The sequence below is a fragment of the Abramis brama genome (assembly GCF_963993115.1).
Source record: "Abramis brama genome assembly, chromosome: 4".
Taxonomy (NCBI): domain Eukaryota; kingdom Metazoa; phylum Chordata; class Actinopteri; order Cypriniformes; family Leuciscidae; genus Abramis; species Abramis brama.
Window position 1 is genome coordinate 31,392,804 of NC_139966.1, and position 16,548 is coordinate 31,409,351.

The window sequence follows — 16,548 nt, forward strand, 5'->3', positions numbered from 1 at the left end:
AGATGTACACACAATGTTCCTGTGGTTTTTTTTGTTTTTTTTTACTGTTTTCTAGGGGTTTCTTAATTTTAGACTAGTTGACCAGCACACATTATATGCAATGCAATATAATGCATGTCTTTCTTTTATATTTTGAGGGTGACAATTTTACCACCAGTCCAGGACTGTAGATGTACAATAGCGGTGCAAATTGTACATTTATGTATAATTGATGTGCATTGTCCCTGTCAAATAAACCTGAAATAAATAAATAAACAGGAAAGCTCAATTAAACAATACAAAAAAAAAAAAACAGACTGACTCTTGCTAGCGACCCTATATATGTAATAGTGTAAGTATATATTTTATTGTGTAACAATAATTTAATCTGATGACTCAATAGGTGCAATTCACTTTATTTCACTCAAAATTACCACAGGCATAAAACAAAATAATACACAAGTATCAATGAATTTTATGATGAACATGACAGAATATGAAAGCTGAGACTTTCAGTAGGGGAAAAAAAGTAAAATAAAGTCTTATCAAAAAAGTAAAGATTATTGAAACAGAAATCTTGCAGATTTCATTAAAATATCTTTTAAATAAAGTCTTACGGGTTTAGAACAACAGGAGGGCGAGTGAAACCTAAAACTCTTTCCTCAGTGATGACAGGTTTAAGGCTTCTCTCAAATGTGAATACTCATGTGCCTGTTAAAGCTTCCTTTTTGAGAAAAACTCTTTCCACACTGAGAGCATGTGTAAGGTTTCTCTCCAGTATGTATTCTCATGTGGCTCTCAAGGCTTCCTTTTTTAGTGAAACTTTTTTCACATTGTTGGCAGGTGAAAGGCTTATCTCCCGTATGAATTCTCATGTGAACTACAAGATTTCCTTGTTGATCAAAACTCTTTCCACATTGAGGGCATATGAATGGCTTTTCTCCAGTGTGAACTCTCATATGGACTTCAAGGTTTCCTTTTTTAGTGAAACTCTTATCACACTGTTGGCAGGTGAAAGGCTTCTCTCCAGTGTGAACTCTTATGTGGACTATAAGGTTTCTATTTTGATCAAAACCTTTTCCACAATGAGGGCATATGAAAGGCTTTTCTCCAGTGTGAATTCTCATGTGCCTGTTAAGGCTACCTTTTTGAATAAAACTTTTTCCACACTGATCACATGTGAAAGGCTTCTCTCCAGTATGAAGTCTCATGTGCCTTTTAAGGGTTCCTTTTTGAACAAAACTCGTTCCACACTGAGTGCAAATGAATGGCCTCTCTCCAGTGTGAATTCTCATGTGGACTCTAAGGTTTTTGTTTCGAATAAAACTCTTTCCACACTGTTGGCAGGTGAAATGACTTGTAGCTCCTGTCTGTTGAGCTCTTTTTTGTGAGGAAGTTTTTTCAGTCTGTGAGCAACTAAAGTCTCCAGTTATTAAATCATGATGTTTCTCATAATGATCTTTCTCTTCCATTTCATTCAGTTCTGGACTCTCCTCTTTCATCGCCATCAGGTCTACGGCAAAAAGAGACCAATGCAAGTTAACACCAGTTTAATAGCACCAAGCAACAGACATTAAAAACAATTAGACATGTAAAACATCAACACAAAAAACATATAGGCTAGATCCTACCAACTACAGCCAAGAACAAACTACATCGGTGAAAAGGGGTGACACACTAGACAAAATTTCAATAGGAAGAATCGTCGACAGCTCTGTCTGGTCTACAAAGTACGTTTCACAACCAAACACACATGATACAGGAGTGATAGTGATACAGGAAATAACGGAAGATCAAGAGATTGGATTTCTTCCTGTTAAAAAAGGTAGCCCTCAAGAAACTTGCGATCCAAAGTTGTCTGTGCGCTGATATGCCGCGAAAAAGAAAAAAGAATAAGAAGGAGAGAATGGATGCTTGCAGAAGCCATGCTTGCTGATGTTCTTTTGCAGGTCTATGACTCTCCTCCCCATGAACATTCCCTTGCCCTGTATCTTGCTCTCTTATGGCTCGTTTCCACCAAGCGGTACGGTACAGTACAGTACGCAATTATTTCCGTTTCGACTGTCAGAATTTGTGAATGGTACCAACATACCGAACCGTACCACTTTTTTGGGACCCGTTGATTGGTTTACAGAGAATTGTCACTTGTGCGTGCTACAAGGGGAATGACAACACAAGAGGCGCCATTTTTTACTATACAGTTGAAACACAATGCCATTGCAACAGTCTTCTTCTTGTGACAAACAGCCACATGCCGAGAAGCAAGAACAAGATCTGCTGTATGTCCTCCATTGTTGTTTACTGTGTCGCTTTCTTCTTCGCATGAGAATGACGTCGATCACTACACCACGCCTATCAAGTAAAGGTACTGTTGGTGTTGGAAACACAAGCTGGATCAGGATTTACCGTCCCAAATTGTACTGTACTGCACTGAACTGTAATGTAGCACTCAGCGGAAACGAGCCATTATTGGCTGTAGGTCGTCATTTCCAGTCAAAATACATTTCATACTGCAGGACTCTGAGTTGTAGAAAGACCCAGATATTTATTAGCATGCTAAATATTTCACGGGAATCAGCGTCAGATCGTCTTTGATCGTACACATTATGCGATTTTCAGTCACTTGAACAAGCGCCGGTTTGCCTCAGATCTGGGGCATTTGTCAGTGATTTTAACAAAACTTTCAATGAGTGAAAATTGGGGCTAAAATCTTGCCGCGTGTACCCAGAATAAGATCCTGAAAGTGGTGTTACATGTTATCTCAGAACATCTTGTTAATATTGTTAACTCTTTGCTTTCTTTAGGACATGGGTGTGCAATCCTGCTTATGGAGGGCCACTGTCCTGCAAAGTTTAGCTCCATCCCCAATTAAACACACCTGAACCAGCTAATCAGGGTCTTACTAGACATACTAGAAATGTCCAGGCTAGTGAGTTGAGGCAAGTTGTAGCTACCTCTGCAGGACAGTGGCCCTCCAGGACCAAGTTTGGACACCCCAGCTTTAGGAGATGTTCCAATTACTTTAAGCTGGCAGTTATCAAACCCCCTTTAAACCGGTTCTCCTGAGTCAAGCTTTTTTATGTCTAAAATATGTTTTGCAGAGTTACAGTATTTGGGAACAATTTCAGTCTTGATTTAAACCCCATTGTAGCACAGAAACGAAAAAGAAATAATTAAAATTACATCTCTCTTCTAATACTATTAGTTCCCTTTCGAATTATCTAGCATCTCTTGGAAACCGTCCCGATGCTCATTCCCTTCAGACATAAAGAAAATGGCTTAGGTCTGTGTCATGTCGTCCGGTTGGGGAGATACCAGGGAAGTGTGCGAGCGTAAAGCGTTCTGCTACCCCCACACTTTCAGGAGGGCAGCAGAGATGGTGACGTTGCTTGCTCCATTGCTTGGAGCTCGGGTTAGCCAAATTCAAGTTCTTCCTCGAGGAACGGACCCAGAAGGCCCTGTGGAACTTCAAAGATTTCATTGAGCTGTACCGTCCCAGTCATGTTCCATCCACAGCGGCTCGGGCAGCAGCATACCGCGGAGATATGTGTGCGAAAATTGAGAAGTTGGACCTGTCCTTCAACCGAAACCTCACTAAATATCACGAGCATGGGATACCGTCTACCAAAGAGCATGCCGAAAGAGAGAATGATGACTGTTCTGGATAATCCAGAATGTCGACTAGTGTCATTCCAAAATCTGGCAGAGCTTTATTTTTTCACTCAACATTGTTTCAGTAGCTGAAGCTATGCAGAAACTCCTTACTCCAAGGCGGGATACTCCATTATATAAGGTGGTGCTAAACGTCATTCTCTTAGAATCTTTCTCCTTCAGACAGCTACGTTGTCAAGTAAAGTCAAATCACCTTCATTTATATAGCGCTTTTAACAATATAGATTGTTTCAAAGCAGCTTTACAGTAATAGGAATAGGAAATAATAGGAAATTAAAGTAACAGAGATTGTTTTGGCTTTACAGCAGCTCTAGAATAAAGTGTTTGTCCAGCTAAAGTTAGTTTTGATTTATTCACTTCCATTGCAAAGATCATTAGTTATTAACTTAGGGGGCCCTAACATGACACCGTTCTAACAGAAACCCCTTAACGTGCTCCAGCCCACTCATCCGCACTACAACAGTGCCTGGAGGCTCGAGAACGCAAACCTTGGGAAAAAAAGAAGAAAAAAAAAAAAAAGGAAAAAATTATGTCTGCGCAAACTTCAAAAACGCAAACCTGTGAAAACGTTGACGGCGTGCACGTGTATTACGTGTTTAGTCTATAGGTATTCGCGTTTGAATATATGTGCGCAGGCGTGTAGTCTTTCTTTACAAACTGACCTCAACAAATGACTTGACTGGCCTTAATTTATAATACAGAATTATTTATCGCTTTCACGTAACCATGTGAACTGTAATTATTTTGACAACATTTTATCTGTAGAGGTAGAAGGGAAGGAGTTGATACTTCAGGAGTGCGTTGTCTTCATGAAGCCATCTACAGCTCATCGTTGAATTGCCTTTCCAGAGGATGATCCCCAATGCTGCTCACCTGCAGAATTCCAGTGAGGATAACATTTTCCTTCTATAATTATTGCATCTCATTGATGCCCTCCTGTAATGAACAAACATGCCAAAGTCTGTCTGTTTGCCCTCAACCAAAAAGGGTTACGGCTGTATAACTGTCAGTGATATGAGTGCCAAGAGCAATGGCCAGCTCCACCGATGCACTCTCGCTCTTTCTCTGCACAGTGCTCTGCATAACGTTGTCTAACTCCGCCTCAGCCCCTTGCATTAACCCTTTCACATGTAAGTTCCAAATTTGCTGTATGGTTCCCCAGCGTAGTTTTTTTTTTTGTAGCGTTATTTCAATCCACTAATGATTCCACAGAATAAGCAGTGAGCCTGTCACATGACTCCGCAGTCATTTGATACTTCACAGGGTATATACAGAAATTCTTAAGTTGAATTTTTACCTTTTAATACCTTTTTTAATACCTTCACAATATTTTTTAATACCAGCACGACTTCAAGATGCAACTGTAGCGGTGTAAAGAGAAAAGTAAAGTAATGAAATATCTTTCCAAAAATAATAAAACATTTCATCACAATTTAATGAGGTGATTATAACTTAACTTCAACCCTGGACTCAAAACCCAGAGACAGATAGAGATTGGTGGCCTATCCTTTCTTGCCCTCTTTTTTTTTTTTTTTAAAGCTTTGATTTTACCACTTGATTTCATAGCTTTGTAAGATAAAATCCTTCTTTGCTAGACCTGATAATTATTTTGGTCTATAGTCTTATCAATATCAAAAAGTAGCATTAAAAAGTTTATTTTAACTAATAGTCTAATTTTCTACCATAAACTGTACAATTGAATAAAATTAGCTGCCAGATAACTTGCTTTGCACTTTTTTTTCTGGTTTCACCTCACTCCAGTCTAAACTAAATTATTTTTTTTAGGTAATGTTTCTATACATTATGATATAAATAACCTGAAAATACTACGTAGTTTACATACATGAATAGATGAATTGTTTGTTCATGTTACTTAACAGTGCATTAACTAATGTTAACAAATACAACTTCTGATTTCAATAATGTAGGCTACTAGTAAATGGTGAAATTAGCATTAAGAAAGATTAATAAAAGCTGTAGAAGTGCAGTTTATTAATAGTTAATGTTAACTAATGTAGTTGACTAGAGTTTAATAAATGGAACCATATTGTAAAATGTTACCGATTTGTTACACACCGATTCAGACGTCTCGTGAGTTCAGTGTTGGACATATCAGTTGTTGTAACCATTCATTAAAGTGAATCGGTTCAAAGGAGTCATTAGTTCGCGAATTATGCGATGTGTCATTAGCGGACGTGTACGTGTTGTGTGATTATCCCAGCAGTTTAGGACATCGCACAAGATTTGTGTCAAACACAGAAAACATTTCATCACTGGATAGGTTTTTTTGTTTATTGAAAGTGTGGTTTATGTCGGCTGAATGTGCGGAACGCTTTTCAGAGAAGATAAGGCAATGTATTTTAGCACAATTCACACCCAGCGGTAATTCAAGAAATAAATCCCCGGATGCGCCACTGAAACTTCGGTCTTCTGACCTTTTACCATCGTGTCAATAGATTTTGATTAATATGAGAGAGAGCAAGAGTGGAGAGAGCGCGACCGGGGCTTTCTCTCTGCTCGTTCTTTCAGTTAACATGCACCCTGGCACGAGCGCTGCAGTCATCTACATTAGGCTACTCACCGATCAAATAAGGTTTTGGCGGCTGCCAAAAAAATTTAAATGCAGGAAAAACCCTGATGTCTCTTAAATGACTGAAATAGAAGCGAACTGGCGAACAGGTTAGGCAGCAAGCCAGCCGGGTACCAGTTTGTTTCAGCGCGCGAACGAACGAAAACCACGTCACGATATCGCTCAGGTTCTACTCGCAACATATAAATAAATCAACGCGAATTTTAGAAGAAATGCCTGCACTTAACACAAATTGAAACTAATAGGCCTAGTTGGATGGGGGTTCGAGAATGTAATACCTCGACAGATGACGTTTATTACTTTTTAATGTCCTTAAAGGCAGGGTAGGCAGGTTTTTTCTAAAAAAAACTTTTTCCCAAATTTGTTTAAACTGTCTTTATATACCAATACATAATTAAAATCTAAGTACTCTGAAAAAGAGAGTATAAAAATCGAGTGTCTGTAGTCCTCTCAGGGCTGCAATAAACACAGCTACTTATTCCATTCATTCCCACCCCCTCCCTTCTGGGCTCCTTCCAAAGCCACGCCCCCAAAACACATGAACGCGTAATGCTGACCGCTCAGCTGGAGGACGCTTTTGCCAGCGCTGAGCGGAGAGTGCATGTCAGAATCACATGTAATAAAATACCTAACTTTATCATTATGAATATAAACAACTAACATGGCTGTTAGTACTCACTATCAAGCTAGCATATCGATACTGGTAAAGTTTAAAATATATTGAGTTTGATTCGGTAACGAGCTAGTAACATAAGGCAAAGCTAAAAACAGGTTGCATTGATACACGTTTTCCATTACCATCAGTTAAACTGTGATGAAGGTGAATTTCGTGTAAGATTCATAACATATACGGTGTTTTGCATGTAAGAGCTTCCCACGATGAAAGCACTGTTGGCTCTGATGAGGACTACACTCCGGAGACAAGTACCGCATCGTCGGCTCAAGGACAGGTCCGAGGTCGAGAGCGAAGCAGAGGAGGTCGTGCAAGAGGGCGGGCAACCAGGGTCCGAGGAAGTAGAGGCCGAAGACGGGGTGGTCGAAGTGCAGGGCAAGGAGCGCTTAGTCTTGGACAAGAGGACCTGCGTGTGCGCGCATGTGGGCAGCTCCTGTAGCAGCAGGGGTGGTAGCCATGGTAGCGAGGGAGAGTGACAGTCGCCCAGCCAATCATTTCATTCGTTCCGAATGGAAATAAGTAGCTGTGTTTATTGCAGCCCTGCGAGGACTACAGACACTCGATTTTTATACTCTCTTTTTCAGAGTACTTACATTTTAATTATGTATTGGTATATAAAGACAGTTTAAACAAATTTGGGAAAAAGATTTTTAGAAAAAACCTGCCTACCCTGCCTTTAATTTTGGCTAATTTCATTTACTACCTTTTAATACTTTTTACAACCCCGCGGACACCCTGCTTCACCGTTGGAGGGCCTGGAGGAGAGCATGTAGGTAATTTAGGACATTTAGCTCTGTTTTCACTTACAAATTGAGGTCGACTGATATGGGTTTTTCTCTGGCCGATGCCGATGTTTAGAAATCAGGGCAGCTGATGGACGATATACAATGAATTTTTTTTTGGGATGATATGTTTGGCAGATTTTTTTTTTTTTTTTCATCTCATAAAATCTAAAAGTTAAGTAATAAGACATGATACAGAAAACTGCTTAAATTAAACATTTATTGAACAACACAAGCCTCTCCAATCAGTGCCAAGAGCGCTCCCTTTACAATCACTACAACGCTGTCGCTTTGTCAGTTTAACACAATCTCATAAAGTTCCGTTATGATCAGTGAAGCTGCCAACAATGCACAATAAATCTCTTACTTACATCATGTCTACACTTTAGCTGCGTCCCAAATGACGCACTATGCGCTATGTACGAATCTGTGTAGTGTATGAATTTTATAAGGTTATTTTGTCACTCAACATCGGAGTCTGATGCCCCTCCCCCTCGGCTACGTAATTAAAGCTGCAACATTTGAGTGCGTGAAGTATCAAACATTCCAACACTTTTTTTCCCGTTAATTTAGTGCATCATCCAGATATTTAAAGTGCACTTTTTCTTTTGGGAATTTTTAGTGTGAACACACTACTCTCACTATTTACACTTAAAAACATTATTGAATAGTGCATAAGTATGCGAATTGGGATGCACCATTTGTTTGTTAATGAGAGGTTTCGCGAGCCTGCTTAACACTGAATGCTCCGGCGTTTTGAGCGGTTAGACTCTGACTAACTTAAACGCCTCTGACTGACCATTGCGTTCAAGAAATCAACAACTATGTCTGTGATTGGCTACATTGTTCACCACTGCAAAAACACGCTAAAAATAGTGAATAAGGCACGGCTGCATAGGATGAGTTGCTCCGTCTCACACGCAGCCTCAGAGGGACAGAAATTCTCCGGTACAGAAACAGAATTGATAACATCGGAGCTAATATACGCAGGCTACTAAAATAATTTAGCCACTGGGCTTGTTACCAGATTTTTTTTTTTTTGACGTGTTCCACAACAACGCTTATCTGCTTGCAGATGCGCCTGCCTATTAATAAGCCTAATTTGCAGCACAATCGGCCGATGCCGATTAATAAAAGTATGCCAGAAATCGGCCTGACCTCTATTTAAAACCACACAAAATTTAACTGCAAACATTTATAAACTATAAAAACACATCAATCAACACTTTATGCAGACGTTTTATTTCAGTTTTACTTGCCCTGCATTACATGAGCACACGAGGACTAGTTGGTGAGTAAATGTTTAAGTTTAGATTTAATCTGCCCAAATTATTTGTAGACATGCATAGACTATAAAAATGCATTAACAAAACGTAATTGTAATTCACTGACATCAGAGTTGATGTACTAATTTAATATTGCAATAGTGTGCTTTTGTACTATTTTGGCGAATCTGATCAACACATTGCTATGGACGTCAGTTAATTGTTAATTTTTCGTGTGCACAGTTTCAGGTTTCACCAATTGTTGTAGCATGAAGCATAATACAAGTTGTATCTTTTACTTATTCACTATTAGCTGCTCAAATGCATTCAAATAAAGGGAAAGAGTGTACATGATATCAAATATACACTGTGGGGTGGCTTTGCTTTGTTAGTAACAAGCATAATATATTATATTCAGTTGTATTACAGATACTGAAAAGAGAAAAGCACAATGCATGAAATGGTGACCATATTCATTTAATGTCAACTATTTTAACATGGGGAACAAAACTATTTGTAAAAAAAAACTAAATGATTGATGAATGACAAAGTATTTACATATAAAAACAATATCAATGCAAATATTTTAACAGGAATGATCGAGTAAAAAAAATGTTTTCCCTTTCCCTTAAAACTTATTGAAAATTATGATAATTATTTACATGTATTTTTTAGGACTGTCATTGGTGTGTTTTTTTTTTTTCTTTCAGTAATTTTTTAGAGTGTGGTACTCCTCGAAACATGGAGTAACACACAACGGTTTGTTGCATGGCACACACATGTACTTTGTGAGACGCCTCTTCTTGGTCTTCCGAGAGCTGGAGAGGCAGACCTTGCAGTGGCGTCTGGTCCTGCTGCCCTGAGCGATGGTCTGCGGGACTTTGGTGGGGAAATGCCTCGCTGTTAACCGCAGAGGAGTGTCCAGAGCAGGACGGCCCCCTTTGGGTGGGCCCTTGTCAAACTCCTCCAGCAGCATCAGGTTTGTCCTGAACTCCAGGGAAGAGATGACCTCTCCTGTTGATAGTAAATTACATTTGTGGGGAGTTAGAAAGAATGTAGAGTGTAAGTATATGACAGTATGGTTGTGGACTTGAACACAACACTTTAATGTGCATTGTAAATATGTGCATGAAATATAAGATATGGTTATTTTAGATGGCTGTGTAAAATTCTAACCTGACAGTTGGCGGTGAACAATGTGGCTGTTCAGCACAGCAGTGTCAAGTAGGTAAAAGAAGATCTTCTTGTACCACTTTGTTGTTTTCCACTCAAGAAAGCCTTTTACCATGTCAGCCCTGTTGACTGTCTTTTTGTTGTATTCAAGGACACAGTGAGGCTTGACCTTCCTCTCACCAGTATTAGAACATTTTACATCTAGCTGTGTTCCGTTCTGTCTGCACTCAACTTGCCCTTTCGTCATTTTTCCAAGGAAAACTGGCATTCCTCTCCTGTTCTGCAGTAACGGGTCAGTGCTCCAGTAATCCCGGAGAGATGGTTTTCTGAGAACTCCCATCAGAAGAATTGCCACCAGGAACGAGTACATTTCTTTGATGGTAGTTGACACCCACCTTGCCATCTTTCCCTGCACTCCTGGTATCATCTTCTCCTGGAGTTCTGAGGCAAACCAGTTTGTTTCCTCCAACAAGCTTGAAAAAACATCTTGAAGCTCTGGACCTTAATGGGAGATGCAGGAGGGTTTTGCACTCCAGGATTCAAGCTGTCAAAGGTGAGACCCGGTCCAGGAGGGGTAAACTTACTGGTATCTGTCCAGTTAGAGCTCACCTACTCTGCTAAATTGGACGTTTCTCTACCTGGGTACCAGTTGTGGCAAACAGACCAACATCATCACCCTTTCCAAGAGTCTGGAGGTTTCTCACTCGCCTTGCTGTCAAAATCTACCTCTTAATCAGAATTAAAAATTATTTCCCTGATCTCATCTGTCCGTTTTAGTCCTAAACATTTTGACAGAAATTTTGGGTCAAATATATTTCCTCTGGTAATTGCACCGTCAATGTGTTGACGCGAGTCTGACTGAACTGAGGTGAAAGTAGCGCTGACTTCTCTAAATTTAACCTTTAATTTAATATTCAACAATATTATTGATCTGTCTGCATTGACACCATTACATGAGAACTGAACTGAGCAGGAGGATGACATCACTGTTTACTCCAGAGCGGCTATATATATAAATTAACTAAATTAATAACTTTTTTACAACAAAAATGAAACATCACTGAACTTACTTAAGATGGACTGTGACGCTATTTTCTTCTGGAAACAAACTTTATTGCATTATTTTCCTGTTATCTCTGTAAAGCTGCTTAGAAACAATCTGTATTGTAAAAAGTGCTATATAAATAAATATGACTTGACATGGCTGAGGTAAAAATGTAATTTAAATTCAAATTTTTAATACATTTCAATTAACATTAAATTAAATAACATTAAATGTAATCATTACAATTCATGAATATATATTTTAAATTGATATTGTTATTATCTAGGGTAAGAGAGGGCTAAAGTAATAACCAGTTATGTTTGTTCACATTGCCATTTAGCGCGGGTGTCACGCACCGATTGCCTTTGTAATGGTGGCAGTATTATCAACAAGATCATCAATAAGTGGAAAGGTAAGCAGGGCCGTCGCTAGTGGGGTGAAAGGTGGTGACAATTATAGGGGCCCCCGCTGCCCACAAAATCTACAGTTATACTATATAGGCCCCTGTTGTATGAATAATTCTAATATTTATATTAGTTGTATGCCTGAGATTTAAATGAAAACCACAAAAACATGTAATTGTAAAATATTCTCTTACCTCCCTATTAATGGTTTAGTCTGATCTAAAGTATTTATTAATTATTCAGTCAGTGACAAACATCAGATGGACCCAATAAAATAGTAAGTCCCACCCCAGCTCGTGAACAGAACCAATCAGAGTTGAGGCGGCAGTGCCTGAAGTTAACGATGAACTTGGTGGAAGAGCAGGAGATTGACTGACAAAATGTCGGGGAATAGTGTGCTATAATACTATTGGGAAATCAGGGCGCCAGAAACGCCTTGAAAAGAATGAGAGGGAGGCCAGGAGAGTTGTTGTATCTCAGTCGATCAAGACGTTCTTAAAGACAGGTTGTATTGTTATTTCGCTGGGAATAAGAAAACTACCGTCTACAGCCTGCCGGGTCCTGTCACTCATCATTATCGGTGCGCTCCACAATCGACCGAATGATTACATGGTCAAAATTCCTGTCTTTTTACACTATTGTAAATAGAGTTAAAAAATTGACACGAGTCACGACGCATTGCATTACGCACCTGACCTGCCGGCTGATGATTTATTTTATTTATGTTTATTTATCAGGGACAATGCAAAAGAGACACATTGTAACAGGTTACAATAACTTGAACAGATGTTGTATTTGATGTATTTATTACATCAATAAAACATGAGTACACACTGCACTTGAATGAATACATTTTAGCTTTATTTAATAATATTATCTTTATTAAAAAATAAGACAATAAATGACTTTATTTTTTAAATTTAGGGTTAGAGTTAGGGTTAGGGTTAGGGCTTGTCAATTTATAAATGTTTACTTTCTGATTTATGAATTATAACACTGATGGGGAAAAAAACATTATTTTGCTGTTACTTTTAAAAAAAATTGGTTTTATTATTATTTAACAATTTATTTTTATTAGTTGTAATTTTTATATAAATTTAACTTTTAAAATAAAGGTTTTACAACAACATCACCTTCTTCTGTTATATGTGGGCCTCCATGCTCATCTATTGTACAGTATATGATATTGGTGGAGGGTGGTGGGGGCCCACATCAATATTTTTTCAGGGGGCCCTGAATCCTCTAGCTACGGCCCTGAAGGTAAGTTCAAGGTTTCGCCATGTATGTTTATAGCAAAATGCAGTGTGGTGTCACATTATGGTCAGAGCAACCATGCCTATAATAAACTGGCCATCACGGCTTGCATAAAAGTGATTTGAGTGTTTAGTCTCATGTCTAAAATCTTCGCTTGATTGGAAATAAAAACATGATGAATGACTGAATCAAACACAGTGGCATCTTGAACGTCTTTATAATGATCACGTTAGTAAATCTACAACACGCGATGGGCGCCACCATGTTAGTTCGTACCGCAATTCAGAGAATCGTATCTGTCGGATTTAAAGTAAATTCGTCCACTTCTCCCAAAATACATGAAATATGTGTTTGAGACTCATTGTTTATGGAAGAGAATTTATGCCATGCAAAAATTCATAAAATTACATAAGAAAAATGATCCAGTTTTTAGGCAGTGTTTGTTGAGGTATAATTACATGAAGTGTTCCATTCGACATTCGTTTGAAGGTATTCGACGCAGGCTTTACACAATCACAGTTAGATGCATATTAAATGAGTTTCTTCAGATTTTAAGTAGGATTTTTTTTATTTAAGCAGAATTTTTGCCACCCCAAAGAAATCACTGTCTTACCGGGCCACCCCTGAAAAAAACCCTGTCACTGCCCTTACAAATGAGCCACAGCTGTTTTGATGTAAAAATTCTGCTCACATCATATGAGCATGTTAAAGGGAAAAAAAACAAACAGATGCATGACCCCTTTAAATGAAGCAGAAATCATGCAGCTTTGAGAATGAAACCAACCTGTTTGTTCCTCAGTATCTTCAGGTTTCACTCTGAATGTTTCTTCAATATTCATATCTTCACTCTCTTCTTTAATAAACGCCATCTTTGTTTGTTCCTCAGTATCTTCTTGTTTCACTCTGAATACTTCTTCAATCCTGATGTCTTCACTCTCCTCTTTAAGAAATGCCATCTTTATAATAGTGTCACGTGGATCTCAGTTGCTTCACCAGGAGTTTTTCTGTGTGTTTTGACAATTAAGATGAGAATAATTAACAGAAAGAAAAATAAATTCAAGCTCTGTGTGCATATCAGCTCTATTTCAGTAAGTTAGTTCATTGCACTGGTAAGAGAGTCAGTCAGAGTGAGAGTTTATGGACTTAAATTACTAAAAAAAAAAAAACTCTCAAAACTAACACTACAAATTAATAAAAGAACACAAATTACAAAGAATCGAATTACAAAGACACTTTATTTTTAATTATTTAATAATGATCTGTATATTACATTTAACAGTCTACACTTTCATTAACATTGCAGTTGTTTGTGTTTCTCGTTGCATTTACACAGTTTTGACCAGCATGTGTCGTCAGCGTCAATGATTCAAGCGCTTTGAAACAGTGAATAACTTTGCAAAGCTCCGTTTCTCCATTAATACTTGCCCAGTGCCAATACATTGACTAACAGTTATATAGGGAGCGAAATTTAATGCACCTTTTCTGTTAAGCTTTAGCAGCTACTCATATAAAAAATAACGTTCATTAATGTTAAAGCATGTTGGACTTAATAATAAGTAATTAATTTCTCTGTAAAACTGTCTACAAGGTTTATATCGATTTAAACACTTCAAATATAAAACAAACCTTTCTTCATTTGAATCACAGACGCAGAAACGCGACCCGGTGCAGCCTTATGACGTCATGTCATCATACCAAAATAAAAGTCTTCCACACACTAAAATCGTAGGAATTGAACACAGAAAACAATATATTCAAATTATTTTTCATCCTTTCCCAAAGCAACCAATACCACTGAGTTTTTTTTGAGTGTGAACATGCTAATTCATAATCACAGAGCATTTGTGATATTTCCAGTCAAGGATAACATCTCTTAATGGTCTTCATATTAGATAGGATTAGAAAGAGCTTTGAATATACTACAAACTAAGAATTTGTTGATAAAAATTTAATTTGTTGTAGCAAGCAGACTGTTTTATGGAGCTTATAATATGACAAAATTATTTGAATTTGAATTGTGTAAATTTGAATTATTAACAAGTGTAATCTAACAAAATTGAATATTATGTGGAATTTTAAATAGTTCTGAAATTGAATTCTTTAAACGAATATTGAACATTTGAAATTTAATGAATTGTTTTTATGGCTGAATTTTATAGACATGTATTTTCAAACAGCTGTTTTTTTTTTTTTTTTTTTGAAAAAGACTGCAAATATCCAGTTAAAACAAAAAAACAAAACAAAAAAAACACGGAAATTCAGATTGTACAGAAAGTAGGTCACAGATCATCCACAGGGAAGAGTAGAGGGTCAACATTCTCTGGCATTAAATGTATTTATTTGATTAATATTGAGTATCAATTGATGTCAAACAAAACGTTCTGTGTTATTTTCTCTGCCAACTAAACTTCCATAGTAAAGTCATTGTGCGTTCTCTCCGCACTGCCCAGTGCGTCCTGCAGCTCTTCCACACAGATTTTGAGAGTTGGCCAGCTAAGCAAAATATGCCAAAGTAGTAGACTAACGATAGTGTCCGGGAGATGCGAGGTACATTCATATTTATGAAATAAACACTTATAATAGCCTAGCCTATATTTCTCTTACATGTTAAATAAGCCATAAGTGAATTTGTCGACACCAAAATAAATTTCCATAGACCCCCTAATAATAACAGTGATTAAGCCCAAATTTAATGTGGGTGGGAGTAATGATGGTTTTTTTTTTTGCCCAAATGGTCTCCACTCTATGCATTTTGTAGTAATACAGAAAAATGTTATAATTGACTGTATTTGCCAGAAAATAAGTCGCATGTCGAATGCTGCAGCCAGAGTGGTCTTTAACGAGTCGAAGAGAGCACGTCACTCCTCTCCTCACAAAATTGCACTGGTTGCCAGTTGCCGCTCGCATCAAATTCATGTCACTGACGTTTGCCTACAGAACAACCACTGACTCTGCTCCCTTTTACTTAAACTCATTACTTCAGACTTATGTGCCATCCAGAAACTTGCGCTCTGCTAGCGAACAACGTCTTGTGATACCATCTCAAAGAGGCACAAAATCTCTTTCTCTGACCTTTACCATGACTGTTCCCTGCTGGTGGAATGATCTGCCTAACTCAACCAGAGCTGCTGAGTCCATAGCCACTTTCAAGAAACGGCTGAAGACGCTTCTTTTTCGACAGCACTTGATCCAGTAATACTAACACTTTCTCTTCTTTTCTATTCTATTATTTAAATAATAATAATAATAATAAATTAACGTACTGCATTAGATTAAACTGAGAAGGGCCATAGCACTTGCATATTGTTGTCCTATTGTTAGTTTAACTGCTTCTATTGTTCTCATTTGTAAGTCGCTTTTGGATAAAAGCGTCTGCTAAATTAATAAATGTAAATTTAATGCATGTAGCTTATCTGAGTGTAAGTCACGTCACATTATCATGTTGAGAGAAATCGTTGTAAAAAATACATTTTATTATTAGCCTATTCAGAAATAGTGTAAAATACCGGTAAATAAAATGCAACCCTAACCCAAACACTATTAACATAGGCTATGCATGTTTTATTTCCCCTTACTGTATGACAAATCCTTAAATGAATGGTATTCAGAAAACAACAAGAATGAAAAATAAGCAGACATGTAGGCTATAATAAAAAATATACATACAGTAGTAGCCTATAAAAATAGCCTATGTGCCCTTTATTTCAAACA

The 16,548-nt window shown here is 37.8% G+C and overlaps 1 protein-coding gene across 3 annotated transcripts; it reads right to left on the reverse strand.

The window, feature by feature from the left end:
- Nucleotides 1-380: 380 nt before the first annotated feature.
- On the reverse strand, nt 381-14,533 carry LOC311080812 (piggyBac transposable element-derived protein 4-like). 3 transcript variants are annotated; one of them, XM_084110950.1, is made up of 3 exons: nt 14,464-14,533; nt 13,622-13,841; nt 381-1,492 (listed from the first exon to the last, which is right to left on the reverse strand). In XM_084110950.1, the coding sequence occupies exons 2-3, from the start codon at nt 13,791-13,793 to the stop codon at nt 669-671; spliced, it is 996 nt and encodes a 331-aa protein (XP_083967076.1). In that variant the 5' UTR covers nt 13,794-13,841; nt 14,464-14,533; the 3' UTR covers nt 381-668. The 3 variants fall into 3 exon arrangements, with proteins under 3 accessions (XP_083967076.1, XP_083967078.1, XP_083967077.1); XM_084110952.1 differs by lacking the exon at nt 381-1,492 and adding an exon at nt 7,899-9,975 and having other exon boundaries at nt 14,464-14,530; XM_084110951.1 differs by lacking the exons at nt 381-1,492; nt 13,622-13,841; nt 14,464-14,533 and adding exons at nt 8,744-9,975; nt 10,138-11,025.
- Between the last annotated feature and the right edge of the window lie 2,015 nt (nt 14,534-16,548).

What these genes read in the sequence shown, in the direction of transcription:
- LOC311080812 (XM_084110950.1), bottom strand. Translation starts at nt 13,793, where the DNA reads ATGGCATTTCTTAAAGAGGAGAGTGAAGACATCAGGATTGAAGAAGTA. An exon ending in AGATACTGAGGAACAAACAG is followed by an intron (nt 1,493 to 13,621) that starts GTTGGTTTCATT and finishes TTTTTGCCGTAG; the next exon opens with ACCTGATGGCGATGAAAGAG.